The sequence below is a fragment of the Drosophila mauritiana genome, chromosome X (genome assembly GCF_004382145.1).
Source record: "Drosophila mauritiana strain mau12 chromosome X, ASM438214v1, whole genome shotgun sequence".
Classification (NCBI taxonomy): domain Eukaryota; kingdom Metazoa; phylum Arthropoda; class Insecta; order Diptera; family Drosophilidae; genus Drosophila; species Drosophila mauritiana.
In genome coordinates, this window is record NC_046672.1 from 13,087,324 (window position 1) to 13,104,598 (window position 17,275).

At 48.2% G+C, this 17,275-nt stretch overlaps 4 protein-coding genes across 6 annotated transcripts; 3 read left to right on the forward strand and 1 right to left on the reverse strand.

Moving 5' to 3' along the window:
- The first annotated feature begins 314 nt into the window (after positions 1–314).
- LOC117146772 (putative inositol monophosphatase 3) lies at positions 315–2,089 on the forward strand. Its single transcript, XM_033313293.1, has 2 exons — positions 315–1,203; positions 1,286–2,089. The coding sequence occupies exons 1-2, from the start codon at positions 675–677 to the stop codon at positions 1,822–1,824; spliced, it is 1,068 nt and encodes a 355-aa protein (XP_033169184.1). The 5' UTR covers positions 315–674; the 3' UTR covers positions 1,825–2,089.
- A 302-nt stretch (positions 2,090–2,391) lies between these two features.
- On the forward strand, positions 2,392–8,731 carry LOC117146769 (adhesion G protein-coupled receptor A3). The gene is made up of 3 exons (XM_033313283.1): positions 2,392–2,945; positions 3,012–3,230; positions 3,308–8,731. The coding sequence occupies exons 1-3, from the start codon at positions 2,548–2,550 to the stop codon at positions 8,223–8,225; spliced, it is 5,535 nt and encodes a 1,844-aa protein (XP_033169174.1). The 5' UTR covers positions 2,392–2,547; the 3' UTR covers positions 8,226–8,731.
- Positions 8,732–8,780: 49 nt separating this feature from the next.
- LOC117146773 (N(G),N(G)-dimethylarginine dimethylaminohydrolase 1) lies at positions 8,781–11,000 on the reverse strand. The gene is made up of 5 exons (XM_033313294.1): positions 10,865–11,000; positions 10,029–10,351; positions 9,869–9,966; positions 9,466–9,690; positions 8,781–9,396 (listed from the first exon to the last, which is right to left on the reverse strand). Exons 1-5 carry the CDS (start codon positions 10,897–10,899, stop codon positions 9,271–9,273), a joined length of 807 nt encoding a protein of 268 aa, XP_033169185.1. The 5' UTR covers positions 10,900–11,000; the 3' UTR covers positions 8,781–9,270.
- Positions 11,001–11,430: 430 nt separating this feature from the next.
- Positions 11,431–14,253, forward strand: LOC117146771 (pre-mRNA-splicing factor 38B). 3 transcript variants are annotated; one of them, XM_033313289.1, is made up of 6 exons: positions 11,431–11,587; positions 11,655–11,795; positions 11,869–11,993; positions 12,089–12,224; positions 13,062–13,168; positions 13,252–14,253. In XM_033313289.1, the coding sequence occupies exons 1-6, from the start codon at positions 11,578–11,580 to the stop codon at positions 13,921–13,923; spliced, it is 1,191 nt and encodes a 396-aa protein (XP_033169180.1). In that variant the 5' UTR covers positions 11,431–11,577; the 3' UTR covers positions 13,924–14,253. The 3 variants fall into 3 exon arrangements, with proteins under 3 accessions (XP_033169180.1, XP_033169183.1, XP_033169182.1); XM_033313292.1 differs by lacking the exons at positions 11,431–11,587; positions 11,655–11,795; positions 11,869–11,993 and having other exon boundaries at positions 12,146–12,234; XM_033313291.1 differs by lacking the exons at positions 11,431–11,587; positions 11,655–11,795; positions 11,869–11,993; positions 12,089–12,224 and adding an exon at positions 12,255–12,513.
- The last annotated feature ends 3,022 nt before the right edge of the window (positions 14,254–17,275 follow it).

The following is a 17,275-nucleotide window of genomic DNA, read 5'->3' on the forward strand; positions in this document are numbered from 1 at the left end:
TTTATTTTATCAGTGAACCTAAATAAAAGCACCAAATCGAATTTCTAATATAATTGAGTGTATCGAAAATGCACTGTATATCACATGGTAATATCATTTCGCCGACTGACATTTTATTTCGTATATAGTACCAATGATAGCTAAGTATCGATATTTTCGACTACGTTGTGATCAAGATATTGGAATCCCAAGTTTAATGTTATTACATAAGCTGAATTAAATAATTTAATACCTCTGATCTTTACAAATATTGATCTTCACACACATTCGCTGTTCTGAATGTATCGATGGAGCCTATCGATTCAGTGCCAGCTCTAGTTTGTTATTGTTTGGTTTTGTTTGGGGCTGTTTTTGGGGGAAAAAACGCGCAACGTGGACGTGGAATTGAATAGATCAGCACCGAGCATAGCTCACCTGTGCTCCCCCCTCGCCTCGAAGAGCATAAAGAAACACCTGTGCCCCCGCCCCCGCCGTCCACACCCACCGACGCGCCATCATCAAGTGTTTTTCGTTTTAGTTCTTGCGAGGGTTTTTTCAAGACAGCATCTGCTTGATCTCAATGTGGTGATCTGGCAAATACGACAGCACACTGATACACGCATAGATAGAATAGAATAGAATATAGTATATAGTCTAGTATATAGTAGATTGAATATAGAGAAATCGGGCGATCCATGAGCGAGGCCAAGATGAACGGACGCTCCATTCGCATCAACCGGCTGCCGGCCACCATTGTGGCCATCCTGCTGACCATTGTCCTGGTCTACTTCCTCAATTTCCACCAGGAGGAGCGGCCGGCGATCTACGGCATGCTGCGCAGTGACAATCCCAGCCGCGTCAATCTACGCAAGATGCTTATAGCCGCCATACAGGCCGCCCAGCGTGGCGGACTCGAGGTACTGGACGTGGCCCGAAGTCGCCAGCTGAAGGAGCGCAGCAAGGGCAAGACGGACGAGGGCGTCAATGATCCGTTCACGGATGCCGACGGCCGGTCACATTGTGTGATGAAGCAGGGCCTACAGCGAATCTTTCCCCGCGTACAAATCTTCTCCGAGGAGGACAAGGAGCACTGCAAGCAGGCGCACGGCTATGATCTGGATCCAACGGTCCTCCACGAGACCGCACAGATACCGGATGTGACCGTAAATGCCCAGGATGTCACTGTTTGGGTAGATCCGCTGGATGCCACCAAGGAGTTCACCGGTAAGGATGGCTTCCATAGTTATTTATATTATACAATCTAGTTGGTCTGTTCTGGAGCTAAATTTCGTTTTTCAATCCACAGAGGAGCTATACGAGTACGTGACCACCATGGTGTGCGTGGCGGTGGCCGGAAGACCCATCATCGGCGTGATCCACAGCCCGTTCAATGGACAAACCGCGTGGGCGTGGGTGGGCAACTCGATGTCCGAGTACCTGTCCAATCTACATCCACAGCATTCGCCAAACAATCAGGCGCCCATCATCACAGTCTCGCGATCCCACACGGCGGGTGCCAAGGATCTGGCGAGAGGCATCTTTGGCGAGAATGTCAGCCTGCTGACGGCGGCGGGAGCTGGCTATAAGGTGCTCCAGGTGGTGGCCAACAATGCCACCGCCTATCTGCACACGTCGAAGATCAAGAAGTGGGACATATGCGCCGGCGACGCCATTCTGCACGCACTGGGCGGCACAATGACCACGCTGAACGATCAGTTGATTAACTACGGACCAGAGGAATCGCCAGTCAATACGGAGGGTCTGCTGGCCACCTTGGAGCAGCACGACGAGTACATGGACAAGCTGTCCAAATATCGCGAAGCGCACAATGGCAAGCTGGCGTAGAGGCTGGCCACCTCTTGGAACCATAGCTCCCCTAGATTCTAACCCTTCCCGAGGAAATCCCCTCGCCCAGATCGTTTAGGCAGCATTCAAAAATAGCTCTAAGTTTAAAGAAGGAAACCTGTTTTTCGTAATCTCAATGTTTGTTTGTGCGTGTGCTTCTTTTTTTTGCATAATTACGTTGGTTGTGCGGCGACGCGGCGGGGTCATGAACCCGGACCAAACCAAACCGCCCAGTTGGCTCAAAATAAACTTATTTTAAACTGAACACACGCCCTTCTTACTAACATTAGATGAGTCTAGACTTTACCCCTAAAACGTATACTTTATATACCCACTAGCTATATACCCACCATACTAGCTAAAAATTTAAAGAATACCTGTTTCTTAGCAATAGGAAATTTGTTTACTTCAATTTCATTTTTTAAATAGTCGAGTTTTACTCCATAATTAGCCAGGTACCGAACCACGCTAGCTATCGATATACCAAGAGTGTACTGCACTCACAATTCACAATTTTTATAGTTTGCGTATTTTTTTTACAACCGGGCGGTATTATCTATCGATAGTTCGACGGTCACACTAAGCGTACCACTTTTTTGTATAAACTAAAAAAAAAGCGCAGTGTATTATTGTTGTTGCTTATAATGCGTTTACTTAAATCGAAAATTGTTAATTAAATGTGCGCTACCTGCGCCCGGCATGTAATCACTCGCATCGATCCAAATGGGCGGCCAAACGAAAGAGGGGCGTGGAGATCGCCCCCCTTCTCCTTCTCCACCCATCACATCAAGCCATCCACCGCTGCCCCTCCCCCTTCTCGCGATACTGCTGCTCTTGTTGTTGTTCTTCCTAAATCTGATGCCGACAGCGACGGCGACGTCGAGCGCAGCAGAGGGGGGCCAGGCGGTGCAAGTGCAGATGCCACAAGATACGGAGCTCCCCCAAAATCCCGAAACGGGCATCGCGACGGGACCAGGAACAGCGTCATCGTGCCCACGGAAATGCAGTTGCCGGAGCACAGCGGAAAACATACACAGCCTAAAGATTCGCTGCGATGAGCAGCAGATAACCAACTGGCGGGAGTTGGACTTTGGAGAGGATGTGACCAGTATTGTCAGCATGTAAGTGACTCGATAACAGCCGCCTGGTGTTCCTCTAAAATGGAAATAACTTACTTTTCCTTATAGCAATGCCAGCAAGAATTCAATTGCACTGATAACCGCCGAGGATTTTCGAAACTTTACTGAACTCAAGCGTCTGGATTTGTCGTTCAATCTGCTCACCGAACTGGACAAAGACACATTCGGGGATAGTCTGGCGCATCTGGAGAAGCTCAAGCTGGCCGGCAATGCCATTAGCCACATCTATGAGGGCACCTTTGACCAAATGCCCAAGCTTAAGTTGCTGTAAGTTCAATATCCATTCTGATGCTTGCAAAAACAGTGAGAGTTATTATATTCTAATTGATATCATCTTCTTACAGCGATCTGTCTGGAAATCCCTTGGCCTGCGATTGCGGTTTGATTTGGTTGATCGCCTGGTCGAGCAGCCGCGAAGTGCGTTTACAGCCGCCACCAAAATGCGAATCGCCGGGCAACTTTCGAGGCATGCCGCTAAAGAAACTGCGCGTGGGAAAGGATTTCCATTGTGAGACGCTGCTGCAACCGTTGCTCGAGCTAATTCCCAGCCAGAATCAGGTGGCATTTGAGGGCGATGAGCTGCAGCTCAAGTGCCACGCCCCACGCGTTGCCATTGGTGTGCCCAGGGAGAGCGAGGATCTGCCGACCAAGGCTTATGTGTTCTGGGGTTGGTCCGAAAAGATACGAGCCAAAAACTCCACCGAGGATATTATTTACCAGGATCCCACCAAAGTCTTCGGCGATGTGAACCTGGAGACTCGCCATTCCACGGACTCGGGCATACTGCAATCGATACTGCGCATTGCCAGCCTAACCCAGAATCACACAGGCATGTGGGATTGCACGCTGCGCAGCCAGCAGGCGAATCTATCGCAGGCCATCGTTCTGCATGTGGTGGCCAAGGGGACGCTGTACTGCGAAGCTCGTGTGGTGCACACGAACAAGGGCACCTACCACTGGCCCAGGACGATGCGGGGCGAGACTGTGCTGCAGGAGTGCGTGGAGGAGCCCAGCGATGCCACGCAAGCCCGCCGAGCTTCGCATGAGTGCGGACCGTCGGGTGAGTGGCTAAATTTGGATACGGAAAGTTGTGTGTACGTCAGCGAGACGACACGCATACTGGAGCAGTTCGCCAAGGTGAATCTTACGCTGACGAAGGGTCAGAATGCGCTGGAGATTGCACGCCGTTTGCACAACTTTACGCAAGCGCAGACGCAGCTGAATCGCATACGAGATCCCATGGATTTGGAGTACATTGCACGCACGTTGGTCAAGTACTTGGATCAACTGGAGCAGCCGCAGCAACAGCAAGAGATAAGTCACCTGCTGATGGACATAGTTTCGCAACTGCTAAACCTGCCCGCGCATCTCTTTCGAGCCGCACAGTCCGAGCAGGGAACTGGGCAGCGGCTGCTCCACGTGGTCGAATCCTCGGCCATGCGCCTGGCCTTGGCCAGCACCCAGGCGGAACCGCTGCCCGCGGAGATGATACCCTGGCGTGGATCGCTTGCCCAGCAGCGCAACCTATTCGTCGAGTTCTTTAACATCAGCTTGGATGCCTTCGTTAGCCTGTCATGCGTTTGGCTGGAGCAAAGTCCGCGGGGCTTCCAGTGCAACAGTGCCAACGATACGATACCCATGTATGAGCATGGCGATATCGATGCCGCAATACAGCTGCCCTATAGTGTGATTGGAAATAGCTCAACCACTTTGCCGGCTACATCGACAATCCGAAGTCTCCGCTTGATGATCTCGCTGCACAGGAATGGCAAACTGTTGCCAAATCTGCGAGGAAGCCACAATGAATCCCTGTCTTCCGCCATCATTGGAATACTGGCGTACAGCAGCGATGGAGAGGCGCTGCAGTTTAGGGCCGATAACGAGCTAGATCCGGAGGAGGATGTATACCAGCAACGGGTAACAGTGATGCTGAGAGCTCACCCGTATCACAATCCACTGAGTGCGCCTCAACCCGCCTGGTGGGATGCGGATGAGCAGCGCTGGGAGACGAGCGTTTGCCAACAGCACTACCAGCATCGCACTCTGGTCATGTTCAGTTGCAGTCGCACCGGATACTATGGCCTGCTGCAGCGGAGCCTGTATCTGAATGATTTCCGTAGCGAGGAGTCGGGCGCACGTTTCCGACATCCACCGGCTGCAGTGTACGCTGGCTGCGGTCTACTCTTCGCCTGCTGCGCCTTCAATGCGGTGACCTTTGCTGTTTTCGGCAGAGCTGTGCGAATCAATAGGGTACAGCGGCATGCTCTGGTCAACACCTGGTTGGCCCTGGGTGCACTGGCACTGGCCTTCTCGCTGGGCATCTACCAAACGGCCAGTCAGCCGCAGTGCCGTTTGTTGGGATTGCTGATGCACTACCTCGGACTGTGCGTACTGCTGTGGGTTTGTGTCAGCCTGAGTAGCATGTACAAGCGACTGACCAAGACGACAACATCCGGTCAGGGACAATGCCCGGGTCAGGATATGGAGCCGCAACGGGAGCGAGAGCGAAAACCCATTCTGGGCATCTACCTGGTGGGCTGGGGCATCGCGCTGCTCATCTGCGGCATTAGCAGTGCTGTGAATCTGGCGGAGTACGCAACCTACGACTATTGTTTCCTGCACAGTTCCACCACGCTGAATGCGCTCCTTGTGCCAGCCGTCATTCTCGTCATCTTCTGCGGCATTTTGGCCCTGTGCATCTATTACCAGCTGAGTCAGCAGGCGGTGAATGTGCTGCAACTGCAAATGCAACATCAGCAGAATCGTCAGTATTCGGACAACAATACGCAGGCAACGGAGCACATCGATCTGGATTGGCTGGATGCGAATGGCAGTGCCACGACAGCGGCGATCGGAGGCGGATCTGGCAATCATGGTGGTCGCAAAGAGCAGGATCACATGCAGGAGCAGTACAGCACGCTGAGCAATCCATTGAGCAGCATTGTAGACGACTTCGAACGCTCGAACCTTTCGCATTTGCGTGGTCACTTCATTTTCCTGGTTTTGTATGCCGGCGCCTGGTTGTCCGCAGCTGCCTACGTGAATGGTGGTCAGGAGCTCTATGTGCTATCCTTCGCCGGCTGCTGTTCGGTTCTGGGCATTTTCCTGCTGATCTTCTACAACCTGAGCAGGAACGATGCTCGCCAGGCATGGTCGCAGGGCAGAGATGGACGCAGCATACCCGCCAAACTGGTGACCTACAACAATGGCAGCCAGGCGAGGGGTGCCCACCCGTCGAGCATGATGCCTGGACCCGGAACGGCCATGATTAGCAACTCCATTGTAGCCTACAAGGCCAATCCCGGACCGGGCAGCTTGTACGAGGCCAACAATTCGGCGGGCTCGCGTTCGAATAGCCAGTGTTCGAGGAGCATGCGCAGCCAGACGAGAAGTCAAACGAGGAGTCAGCAGGAGCAGCTGCTCCAGGCCAACGGTGCCGGCGGCGTTACTATAATCAACAACACCAGCGGTCAGCAAGGAGCAGGCGGTGGTGCAGCGGCTGGCGGAGTTTCTGGCCCAACCGGTGGAGCACCGGTGCCACCGCACAGCCTGAACGCCCTGCTCCATGGCTCCAGTCACGACCTCATACCCTCGGCGGAGATCTTCTACAATCCCAACCAGATTAACGTGGCCCGAAAGTTCTTCAAGAAGCAGAAGCGCCTGGCCAAGCGGAACAACTTTGAGCTGCAGCGCCAGACAATGCCGCAGATGCAGCTCCAGATGCAAATGCAAATGCAGCTCCACAGCCAGCACAGCCTGAGCGATGCCAGTTCGGAGCAGCTGTACAGTAGGCACCACAATGCGATGACAATGCTGGCCGGCGGCAGTAAGATAAATAACACCAATCTGCACTACAAGAATCAGGGCTCGCCGATGGCTGGAGCTCCCAAGGAACACGGGAACATGGGCGCTATGAGTTCCGGCGGGGATTCCATGCAGTTTAAGCGCTTTGTGCCCGCCAGCGCCTCGTCGGCGTCCAAGATCATGCAGGCCAATATCTACACCAACATCCCGGAGACATTGACTCCCCAGCATGAGGTGATCAAACTGAGGGCCAATGGACGCACTAGAACACCTTCACTGCTGGATGAAACGCTGCACGAGCTGGACGACGACGAAGAGGAGGAGGAGGAAGAGGAGCATGGTCAGACGCCGGCGACGATGGAGGAACCGGAGCATGAACTGGAGGAGGAAGACGCCAGTTCACTTGACGAACATGCTCCATTGTATGCCAATACTCTGCCACCAGCTAGCGGGATGAGCAGCCTGTTCCGAAATCGAGGATCAGCCCATCAACCCATGAGTTCCACGCCCGTCAAACAGCCCAGCTTGGAGGCCATGAATAGTTTGGGCTTGCCGGAAGTCAGCCTTGAAGAGCCGCTCCTCCAGAAGCACGAGATATACGTGTCCAACTCGCTGCAGGTTACCACCACTAATAGCATCCAGTTGGACGACGACTTTCCCAGTGTCCTTATCCGCTTCAGTCAGCAGCAGCAGTCGAAGTCGCTGAATAATATCAGTGAGATGCTGGCTGGTGGTGGAGGCAGTGGGGCAAACGCGCCCGGATTGGATAGCCTAGGCGACCAGCAAGAGTCCAGACAGCTGTCCGTCAACGAGGGCAGCACCCTGGAGGAGCAGCAGTTGCGCCAGATTTACTCCTGCTCCAGCAGCAATCTCAGTCAGCTGAAGGGCCATCATCCGACGGCTACGGTGGACACGGAGGACGATGGTCGCCTGCTATCCGGCAGTCCGACGAACGAGAGCGATCTGAACTACCAAAACTCGGAGATTAGCATCCGAAGCCATGGACTGTATGCTCCCCAGGCGGACAACGATCTGAATCTGACCCTAACCGATGATTTCCGCTGCTATCAATCCTCGAATGCCAGCGATGCAGATGTGGATGTGCTGAACGAGTTCGACGATGAGTTCGTGGCGGCCACGGGTGGCGAAAGGGTGGCAGGTGATGCCGAGCAGGACCACCATCACCATCACGATCATGACCAGGACACCTCCATCGACGAGCTGTACGAGGCCATCAAATGCCGCAGTCCGTTGAGGAACAAGCAGGAGGCCGTCGAGCGCTTCGAAAGAGAAAGAGAGCGCGATCGCGAGAAGGAGATGGAGATGGAAGCGAAGCCACTGAGCAATTCCCACAACGAAAATCTCAACGAGACGATAGAGGATGACAGCAGCCAGAGCAGCGTGATCTCGTACATCGATCCCAGGGCGGCCAACGAGCCACGCCCCTTTCCCAGCTAGCTCGGCCCACTCAGCCCAACCCTAGTTAGTTGTATATAGATTATAGATATATACAAGATGTATAACCTTACCACCTGCCTCCCCGCATGGCAGTCAATCCAAAAGATTGGCGTGCTAGTCCCAAAGTATTTTAGTACCACTGCCACTCGCCAATATGCATATATATGTATATATATATATATATGTATATGTATGTGCAGTGGGCTTATATCCTAAGTTTCGCCCACTCAAAACCCAGCTAACTGAACTTGTAATTATAGTAAGGACTCCCTATTTATTATGACTAGTATTACTCCACAAAGATCACCAAGTCTCACACTCACCGGAGAAAACTTCATCCAACCAGATGGTCCATGATCATTCATCCACAATGTCTGAGAAATCACCGCATCCCCACCCAAAGTCCTACACACATTTGATAAGTTTTAAATTCTGATAAAGCAAAATGCATTTAAATGTAGGCTAAGTTTATATTTAGATATAAATAAATGAAATGTTCACTTAAAGTTACCGGCGTTTCCATTGACCAATCCCAAATGATGCATTTCAGTGGCATTTAAGTTTTTTAAGAAGAGATTACAAATGTTGCATTTATTTCGAGGACAGACAGTGAACACATTCAACAAACTACTTGTAAAGTAGATACAATTCATAATAGCAATTTTACCATATTAATACAATGATATCCGTTCAACACCGTCATGGAGTGTGAGTGGAGGAATGGCGATCATCTATCTGGACGTCGACGGCGATGATACTTTCCAGCTCTGATTGAATTACACAACTTATAACGTAACAATGGGCTGGGAAAGTAACAGCAGCGACGCCTCAGCGACGATCAGTTTGATTAGCGTCAAAGGTTTAATCTTAATTTGTAACAATAACAAGAGATGTGTATAAACTATAATAAGATAATACAATTTTGCTGATGCCTGGACAGAGCAGGGAATGCATCCAGTTTCCCGCTCCTTGGGGCTGTTGTGCATGTTTCTCATGGCAATGCTTCTCACTCCGGTCGGGTGATCCTCTCAGCTCCCAGAGAGATTCACAAGCTCCGTATGGACTTCCAGCGTCGCAGCAACAAACACGACGAGGTCAGACCACTGGAATATTGGCTAAATTCACTAATATTTATGTTGCGTGTTGGAATGTCGATTTTCTCTTTTAAAGTCTGCCCGAAAGAAGAAAAAGAACAATTAGCACGGCGTCTAATTAGAACGGGTTGGCGTTCGATGCTGACCTTGTAGGCTTCTGGAATTTCCGTCGGCGATCTGTGCACGATCGTTCCGTTGATGTACAGCATATTGGCCGCACTCTCCTCGGGCAGAGTCAACTTCTGGTAGGTGCAGATGGCCTCGCGCTCCATCCGCTTCACGATCTCCTGGCAGGTGGGGCTACTGCTCACACACAGCACTTCCGGCCCCGCCATGGTCACATAGTACTTCAGCCTCTTGGTGCCGTTGACCTGAATGCGTTGAATAATGGTTAAATGGTTGTAATATATGCAAATATAAAAGAAAGGGGAGCTTTAATAGACAATCCCAAAGATCTGTTCACAGATGGTTACTCAATTGTAGTAATATGCCTAAGCGGATCTCAGTGGATAATCTATAAAGCTTCTAATAGTTATAGTATAACAATACCCGAATCGGCGTCACTGGATATTCGGGATAGGCCATGGCCACCGCCCGGGCTCCCTCCTCGTTGGTGAAACTGGAGATGCCAATGAAGAATTCGCGACCTAATGCAATTAACACAATGCTTAATTATGGAACATGGTATCTCTTTAAATGAAATATATACCCGTGAAAAGCACGTCGCCACCATCGAGCAGAGCTTGCGGATCCTCGATCTCGATGACCGGAATGTCTAGCTCTTTTTTGAGGATAATGGCCATGCTCTCGGCCTCGAGTCGCCGCTTGGGATGCTCCGATCTTCCGATCAGTGCCACTCCGTTACAGATCACGGCACTGTTCTCGACGAATACGCCCTCGGGCAGCTGGTCATCCGGCGGCAGCTCGATCACATCGAGGCCAATGGTCCGCAGGAGGGTGCAGTACTGCTCGTGCTGCTGCTTGGCCAGTTGTACATCGAACTTCCCGTTCTCCAGCAGGGCATCCGAGATTCTACGGACTTAAAGCGGTTAACAATGGGTATACTAATTGAGGCGCGCATACGGGAGTGTCTGAGTGGATAAACGAGTGTACTTGTATGCTAACTATTCCTTATAGACGTATAGTCTGCTAAGAAAGTTATTAATTCCTATTATTAAGCATTTTGTTTAGGCATTGCTTAATGATTGTGGGAGAAACTGTTGTAGAAGAGGTGCGCTTGGTAAACAGGAAACTGTATTTTTAAACGTATAACTTCAAAATTCGTATCCTCAGGTTTATAAGTTCTATTATAGATATGTAGCTACAGATAAATCAGAATAATCAGATAGATAGTATGGGTATATCAAAACTAGATAGTGTTAAATACAGGATCCAGGAACTGGGCACCTTGGAAGGTGCAGCCCCACCCACTGGCATGTGTACCCACGAACCAATGGTTGGGTGACCTAATTCCGCGCCACTGGGGCACTCCCTCCTCCGGATGCGCCAATCCGTCGAATTGCGACGAATCTGGGCTTCACTCACCTGGCCACAATCGCATGTGTGTACTTGGGCGACATGGTCTGCGGATTGGCCACTGGGTGCTCGTCCTGGGCGGCGGAATGCAGATGCAGATGCGGATGCGAAGATGGGGATTCGGATTGGATTCAGTTGGGCACAGTGTGACCTCGCTGCGAATGCCAGTAAAGGCAATTCTTCCGGCGCACTGGTCACTCTGCCATTCCCTGGAAATATTTAAAAGTTTGTGAAACGATTTAGTAACGGAAAATTACACTTTTTGTTTCTTAAATGTAGTATTGCAAATCAAATAAATGAGTAATTAAAAAGGATAAGCATATATATATATAACTGAACGAAATGCGAATTTTCTATGCATTTCCATAATAATTGACCCAAAAAACGTAGAAGGAAAAGAAAATTGCTCTTACTGTGATATAATTTATTTACGCTTACGAATAAGGTTTTATAATTGGAGCAAATATTAAATTAATAATATAAAAACGGAAAATCGTGACTTGTGGTGAACAGTTACGACCGCAGCAGTGGCCTCAAGAATTACCCTCTTCAGCGTTATCGATAACACACCGATAACGAGTGCTAACGCATACACATCGCCAATTTGGGCATTTTCTCGCATGTAAATTGCAAATTGTGCTTGGATTTTTCGCGTTTTCCCGCGCACACAATCCTTTGGCAGCCGTGAAATTAATGCGCCCAATAATCAAAGAGCAGTAGGCATGGACGAAGGTGAGTAAGAACATTGCATCTAATCACCGCGAGCGTTTCATTGATGGCGGCGTCTTGTCTCGTGCAGATTATTCGGCGTCATCTTCGGCCGGCGGTGGCAAGAAGGCCGGCAAGCAGCACAACACGCTGCCCTTTTGGGGCAACGAGTCCTCGATGAACCTGAATGCCCTGATCCTGGCCAACATCCAGAGCTCCAGCTACTTCAAAGGTGCATAAAAATCCACACGCGTGCTGTTGTCAATCGTCCCACTTACCCGCCTTTTTTTGTGTACTCGAAACAGTCCATTTGTTTAAACTGAAAACCTACCATGAAGTGGTCGACGAGATCTACTACCAGGTGAAGCATATGGAGCCCTGGGAGCGCGGATCCCGCAAAACGTCCGGACAGACGGGCATGTGCGGCGGTGTGAGTGGTTTATGAAATGTAGCGCTAATCGTTGGCGATGCTTTATGGAATGCATGAATGTATGTACTCATTTTCGGTATCCTAATCCTTTCTAGGTGCGAGGCGTTGGCGCCGGCGGCATTGTGTCCACGGCATATTGCCTGCTCTACAAGCTATACACGCTGCGGCTGACCCGGAAGCAGATCAACGGACTGCTCAATCACACAGACTCGGCCTACATCCGGGCACTAGGTAGGTGTTGGTAAGTCGCATGAGTTCAGCCGTCACATATGCCGTCGCTTGCTCCTGCTCCCCCAGCTCACCAAACGAAACGAAACCAAACCAAACCAAACCACACCATACATCACCCCAAAAATGAAAAAAAAAAAACATCAAGCAGGGTGGGTCGATTTGGACGGTTTCAAACTATAATAGAGAATCTTGGCGGATGGTATTCTATGGATTGAACAACAATCACGTTTCCTTTTCGATTTCAAGTTGTGCCTTTTGCGAGAAGAGGACCTAGCATCTGCCTGCGAAGGTAATCTTTACCCTACTTGCAAATATTTTATTTTATCAAGTAATCATGTTTATGCAATTCCCGGAGCAGTTCATTAAGCATGCACAAATCTTTTCAAATTTATTCGACTTAAATCACAATCTTGACTATTCAACCCTTGCTTTTTCAGAAATTCCTAACTAAAATCAAAGGAAAAAGTCAAAGTCTACGGTAATTTGCCTATTAAAAAATATCTTTTTTAGGGATTTTTAGTTTCCTATTGCATGATTTTGCCGGTTTTTCCCTCGCAATTGTGTGCATAATTATTAAATTCGATTAAATGCTTTATACTACATTCATGATTTTTAGATTTTTCCAAAAGAAAATTCCATGTTTTGTCAGAGTGGCCTTTCCCTCTAATTGAAAACATAAATTCCATTCAAAAATGAATAGGCTTCCAACTAAGTAATACTTTCCCGTCAATCAAATCGAGCCACTCTACCATGAAACTCATTTTCCCCCTTTGGCCAACCACCACAAGTTCAACTCCTTGAAAATGTTTTAATCCCGAGTTTTATTCCGTGCCGCAGGCTTTATGTACTTGCGATACACGCAGCCGCCGAGTGACCTGTACGACTGGTATGAGGACTATTTGCAGGACGAGGAGGAGATCGACGTGAAAGCGGGCGGCGGCCAGGTGAGTCAACTGTATGAGCCACCAATCACACGAAACCCAACACTCGGTTGATAGAACTTGGCACTAACCTAAGCTATTTGCAGGTCTTAACCATCGGACAGATGGTTTATCAGTTTATGACCAAGCTGGACTGGTTCTCCACGCTCTTTCCGCGCATCCCCGTGCCGATTCAAAAGCAGATCGAGAAGAGGATCGAGCAATACTGTAGGGAGCAGGGGGTGACCGTTCATCAGTTGAGCACGGGTCGGTCGACTGCGGGTCAGGGCACTGGAGCCGCTGCCCAGGATGCGGACTACCAGGAGTATCCGGAGGGTGGCGTAGAGCGTGGAAGCGGCGGACGTGGCGGTGGACAAGCTGGCTCCCGTTCCAACGCCTACCCACAAGCGAATAACTATCGCAACGATTATGACGAGCGTGACTACTATGCTGCCGCGTCTGGCTCGTCCTACGGCCGTGGTCGCGGTGGCTACGAGGACTACCCACCGGCGCCGCTGCCACCACAGATGCCTTACGGCGAGCGCGAAAGGGAGAGGGATCGCGAGCGGGATAAGAATAAGGATTACGACCGCCACCGCAGCAAGCACAAGAAGAAGCACAACCATAGACAAAGCTCGCGTAGCCGCAGCAGAAGCCGCAGCCGGAGTCGCCACCGCTCCGAGCGCCATGAGCGCAAGCGTGACGGTGGTGGCTACGAGCGCAGCAGCAAGAGCCGGCACAACGAACACTATGAAGAGCGGGAGCGACGTCATCGGTGAAGACCGAATCCACCCACCAAAACAAGCCTCCTCCTTCTTAAGTTGTTCTGTTACTAACTAACTTTGTTTCACTATAGTACTACTACACTTTTTTTTATTTGTCAAGCCCTATCTACACTTTGGAAGCCGCGAGCGTCAGTTGCGCTTCTTACTCAGGTTAAACACTCTCCGAAACCCCGAAACGTCCCATAACTAACACTAAATCTAGACACAATCACATGCGGACACAGCAGCAAGGCTATATTTTGTAATTTGTGACTACACTTACGCTGATAAAATAGTTTCCAAGTTGTGTTTATGAAAATAAAGTCAGAAATTATTTGTTTAAAACTGTTATTGCGTCAATTTTATATAAATATAATATAAATACATATATGATATATAATGATATATGATATATGATATGATATATTGGGTAGTTAGCTAGTTTCGAGTTAGATCCAAAAATTGAACGGGTTTTTACTTTTAACCTGAGAGAACAAAATGGATGAGTTCTTGGACTATCACATATCCATCAGTGATTCTAATTAGTGATATAATGATATTTCATGGGATTGAAAACTATTACATCTGATTGCTGCATACTTTTTAGAACATCTAGGTTTTAAAAAAAGACTTCCTAATGTCTTGCAGTGTTTATTTTTGAAATGCTTGGCCCGATATTGAAGTTGTGTCTTTGAGAGCTTTTGATTGAACTATAATCATCAGTGCTGCGCAATTTAGAAGCAGGTGAAAAACCAAGACTGCCAGGGAAACTCCAATCCAACAGACTCCGGTATTCAAATTTAAGAGTGTAAGTTCCGTGTCTTGTAACAGATAAATTAAGAGGATTACTAACTCCAATAGGATAGAAAGATACTCAAATCACTTCTGATATTATTATAATGGAAATTTTAACTGTAGGGTATATGGTTTATACTTGAATTCAACATAACCTAAAACACGTTAGCCCGTGGTTCATTACATCGAAAAAGAATGACCTTCTCCTTATTTTAAGTTTTGTCGGAGGTTCCACCATTAAAACCCATATCGCGTGTTCAGTAAGATTACGGAAAGGTGGAGAGGTTCGGGCGATATCTTAAAGTTAGTATCTTATTCTTAGTATCGCATATAGATGCCATCAATCTCGATCGTAGAGGATTAAGGCAGTTCGCACGGCGGGACGTTTTTCGAGCTTTGAGTCGAGCATGGAATTATAATCGCCAGTGCTGCGCAGATTATTGGCAGCGCGGATCGGTCAGGTGCGACAGCTGAGACAGGTGAGGCGGTGCCAAGCCTCCTGGCCGAATTTCGAATTTCGAATTTCAGTTAGTGTGCAACGCCTGCGTCGAGTTGTCGCCTCTCGCGCCGACCGTTAGAGGAAAAGCGCCGTCAAAAGAAAAGCGCCGGGCAGCCAGAAAGCGGCGTATCAAATGTAATTAGCATGTGCCAGCACCATTGAGAGAGTTCACTTAAGCCACCAAATCCGAGCCGTAATCCAAGCCAAAAAGCACACAGACATGCACAGCCACTGCGATCATATCATATCAATGTCAGGCAATACAGCAACAACAAAAATTGCAGAGAAAACAAACCGGAGTGGATGGAGCGAACAACAGTAAACGGCACACAATTCACGCGTGTGCGAATGCGCGCGTCAAATGGCCCGTTTTGACCATTTTGGGAAAACGGGGTACTGTCTGGGTGTGTGTGCTTGTGCGAGTGCGTGCGTGTGCGCCTGTATTTCTGTGTGTGTGTGTGTGTGCTTATGGCCATAAAACATGATTAGTGCCCGAAAGCAAATGTGCAAAGTTTATGGCTGGGCCAGCACCTTTTCTCCGCTCTCTGTTCTTCACTATTCTCTCCCTTCTCTCCGCGTTTAAGCTTGGCCCGAAACAGAGATGCCAGATATAGCTGGAATGTAGCTGCTTTCAGCGGGAATCGATTCAAAAAAAAGCTATATTTTTCGAAAATATCTAGAGGGTAGTTGTAGTACCTCCACTAGTTGCATAGTGGATTTGGTCTAAATAAAAGGGGTTTATTCATTGAAAATCGGTTAGTCATACAATAATTTCACTTAATTGTGTCATTCTGACGAACTGAAATATAAGCTACCTGATTTTGAACGTATCTCTCGGAAATACTTTTATTGCCTAAACAAGTAGGCAATACTTTGAGATCGCTAATATCCGTAGATTGTAGTCTGTTAACTTAGTTATGTGCATTTTTACTAGCCCATTAAAGGTTTCATACCAAAAAACATGAGCTCGCATTTTAATAAACAGTTTGCTATTTTAAAATAATTACATTTGGCGTACGTGTCGTATGAGTAATATTTTTAAAATACGGCTTTATCTTGTTCAAGGCGATATTTTGTTTTGCTTCAATTAATTGTATAGCGCAATAAGACAGTAAGAGTTCGCTTTTTTATTGTAGTGAAATTGTTTCATTTGAAAACTATATTACTCATACGCAATGTGCAACGAGGCGTATGAGTAATATGTCATTTCGGTATAGCAGTTACTTTTAGACTACCAATAATGGTTTTAAAAAAGGTCTGCTAATTGTGTCATGGAAATGCGGTGCTCTTTGAAGTATTTAGCAGTTTAGTGATGCGATTTCTGATGGTATATATTAAAAAAGGTTCAGACTATTTTAATCTATTGCATACTTATTGTAAGTGCAATTGTATGCTGGAAAAAAAGGCCGACCTGGTAGCTCTGATCTTCGAGAGGTCTTGTGAGCTTTCCGAGCTTCGGAAACCACGATTTCGGTCAGTGGGGCAAGTTGATCGGGCGTTCCGGGGAGGGGCAATCGCAGGCGAGAGTGCGAGAATGCAACTGGTCATTATCCTTCACTATTTTTATTAGCGCTTACCTATTTTCTGTGCTTTTTTTTTTTTTATATTTTTTAATGTTTTTTGTTGTTGTTGTTTCTACCTGCGTCTCTCGTCAAATGCATTGACGTAATTGGCCGAGCGAAAAACTTAGCCGTATATCGATCTCGATCGCAGGTGTGTTAACCTAAAGTGGTTTTGATTTCACAACCGCAGAAGAGCTGTATTACTTTAAGCTGTTACCACGTCATTCCGCCAGTGCCTATCAGCGTCAGCAAACTAGCGTCCGTGCGTCTTGTCAGTCAACAAAAAATAATATATATATAAAAAAAAAATATTAAAAAAAAGCCCATGAAAAAGGCCGAGGCCCAACAACGCGCACAGAGCCAGAACAAAAAAAAAAAAAAAAAAACCAACGACAGAAAATCACATAAAACAATAAAAAAAAAATGCATTTTTAATTGCCCCCTTGTTATTTATACCGCAAATGGTGGGCGGAGGGCGGCGGGAATCGTGGGGGGTGCGGCGGGGCGTTGA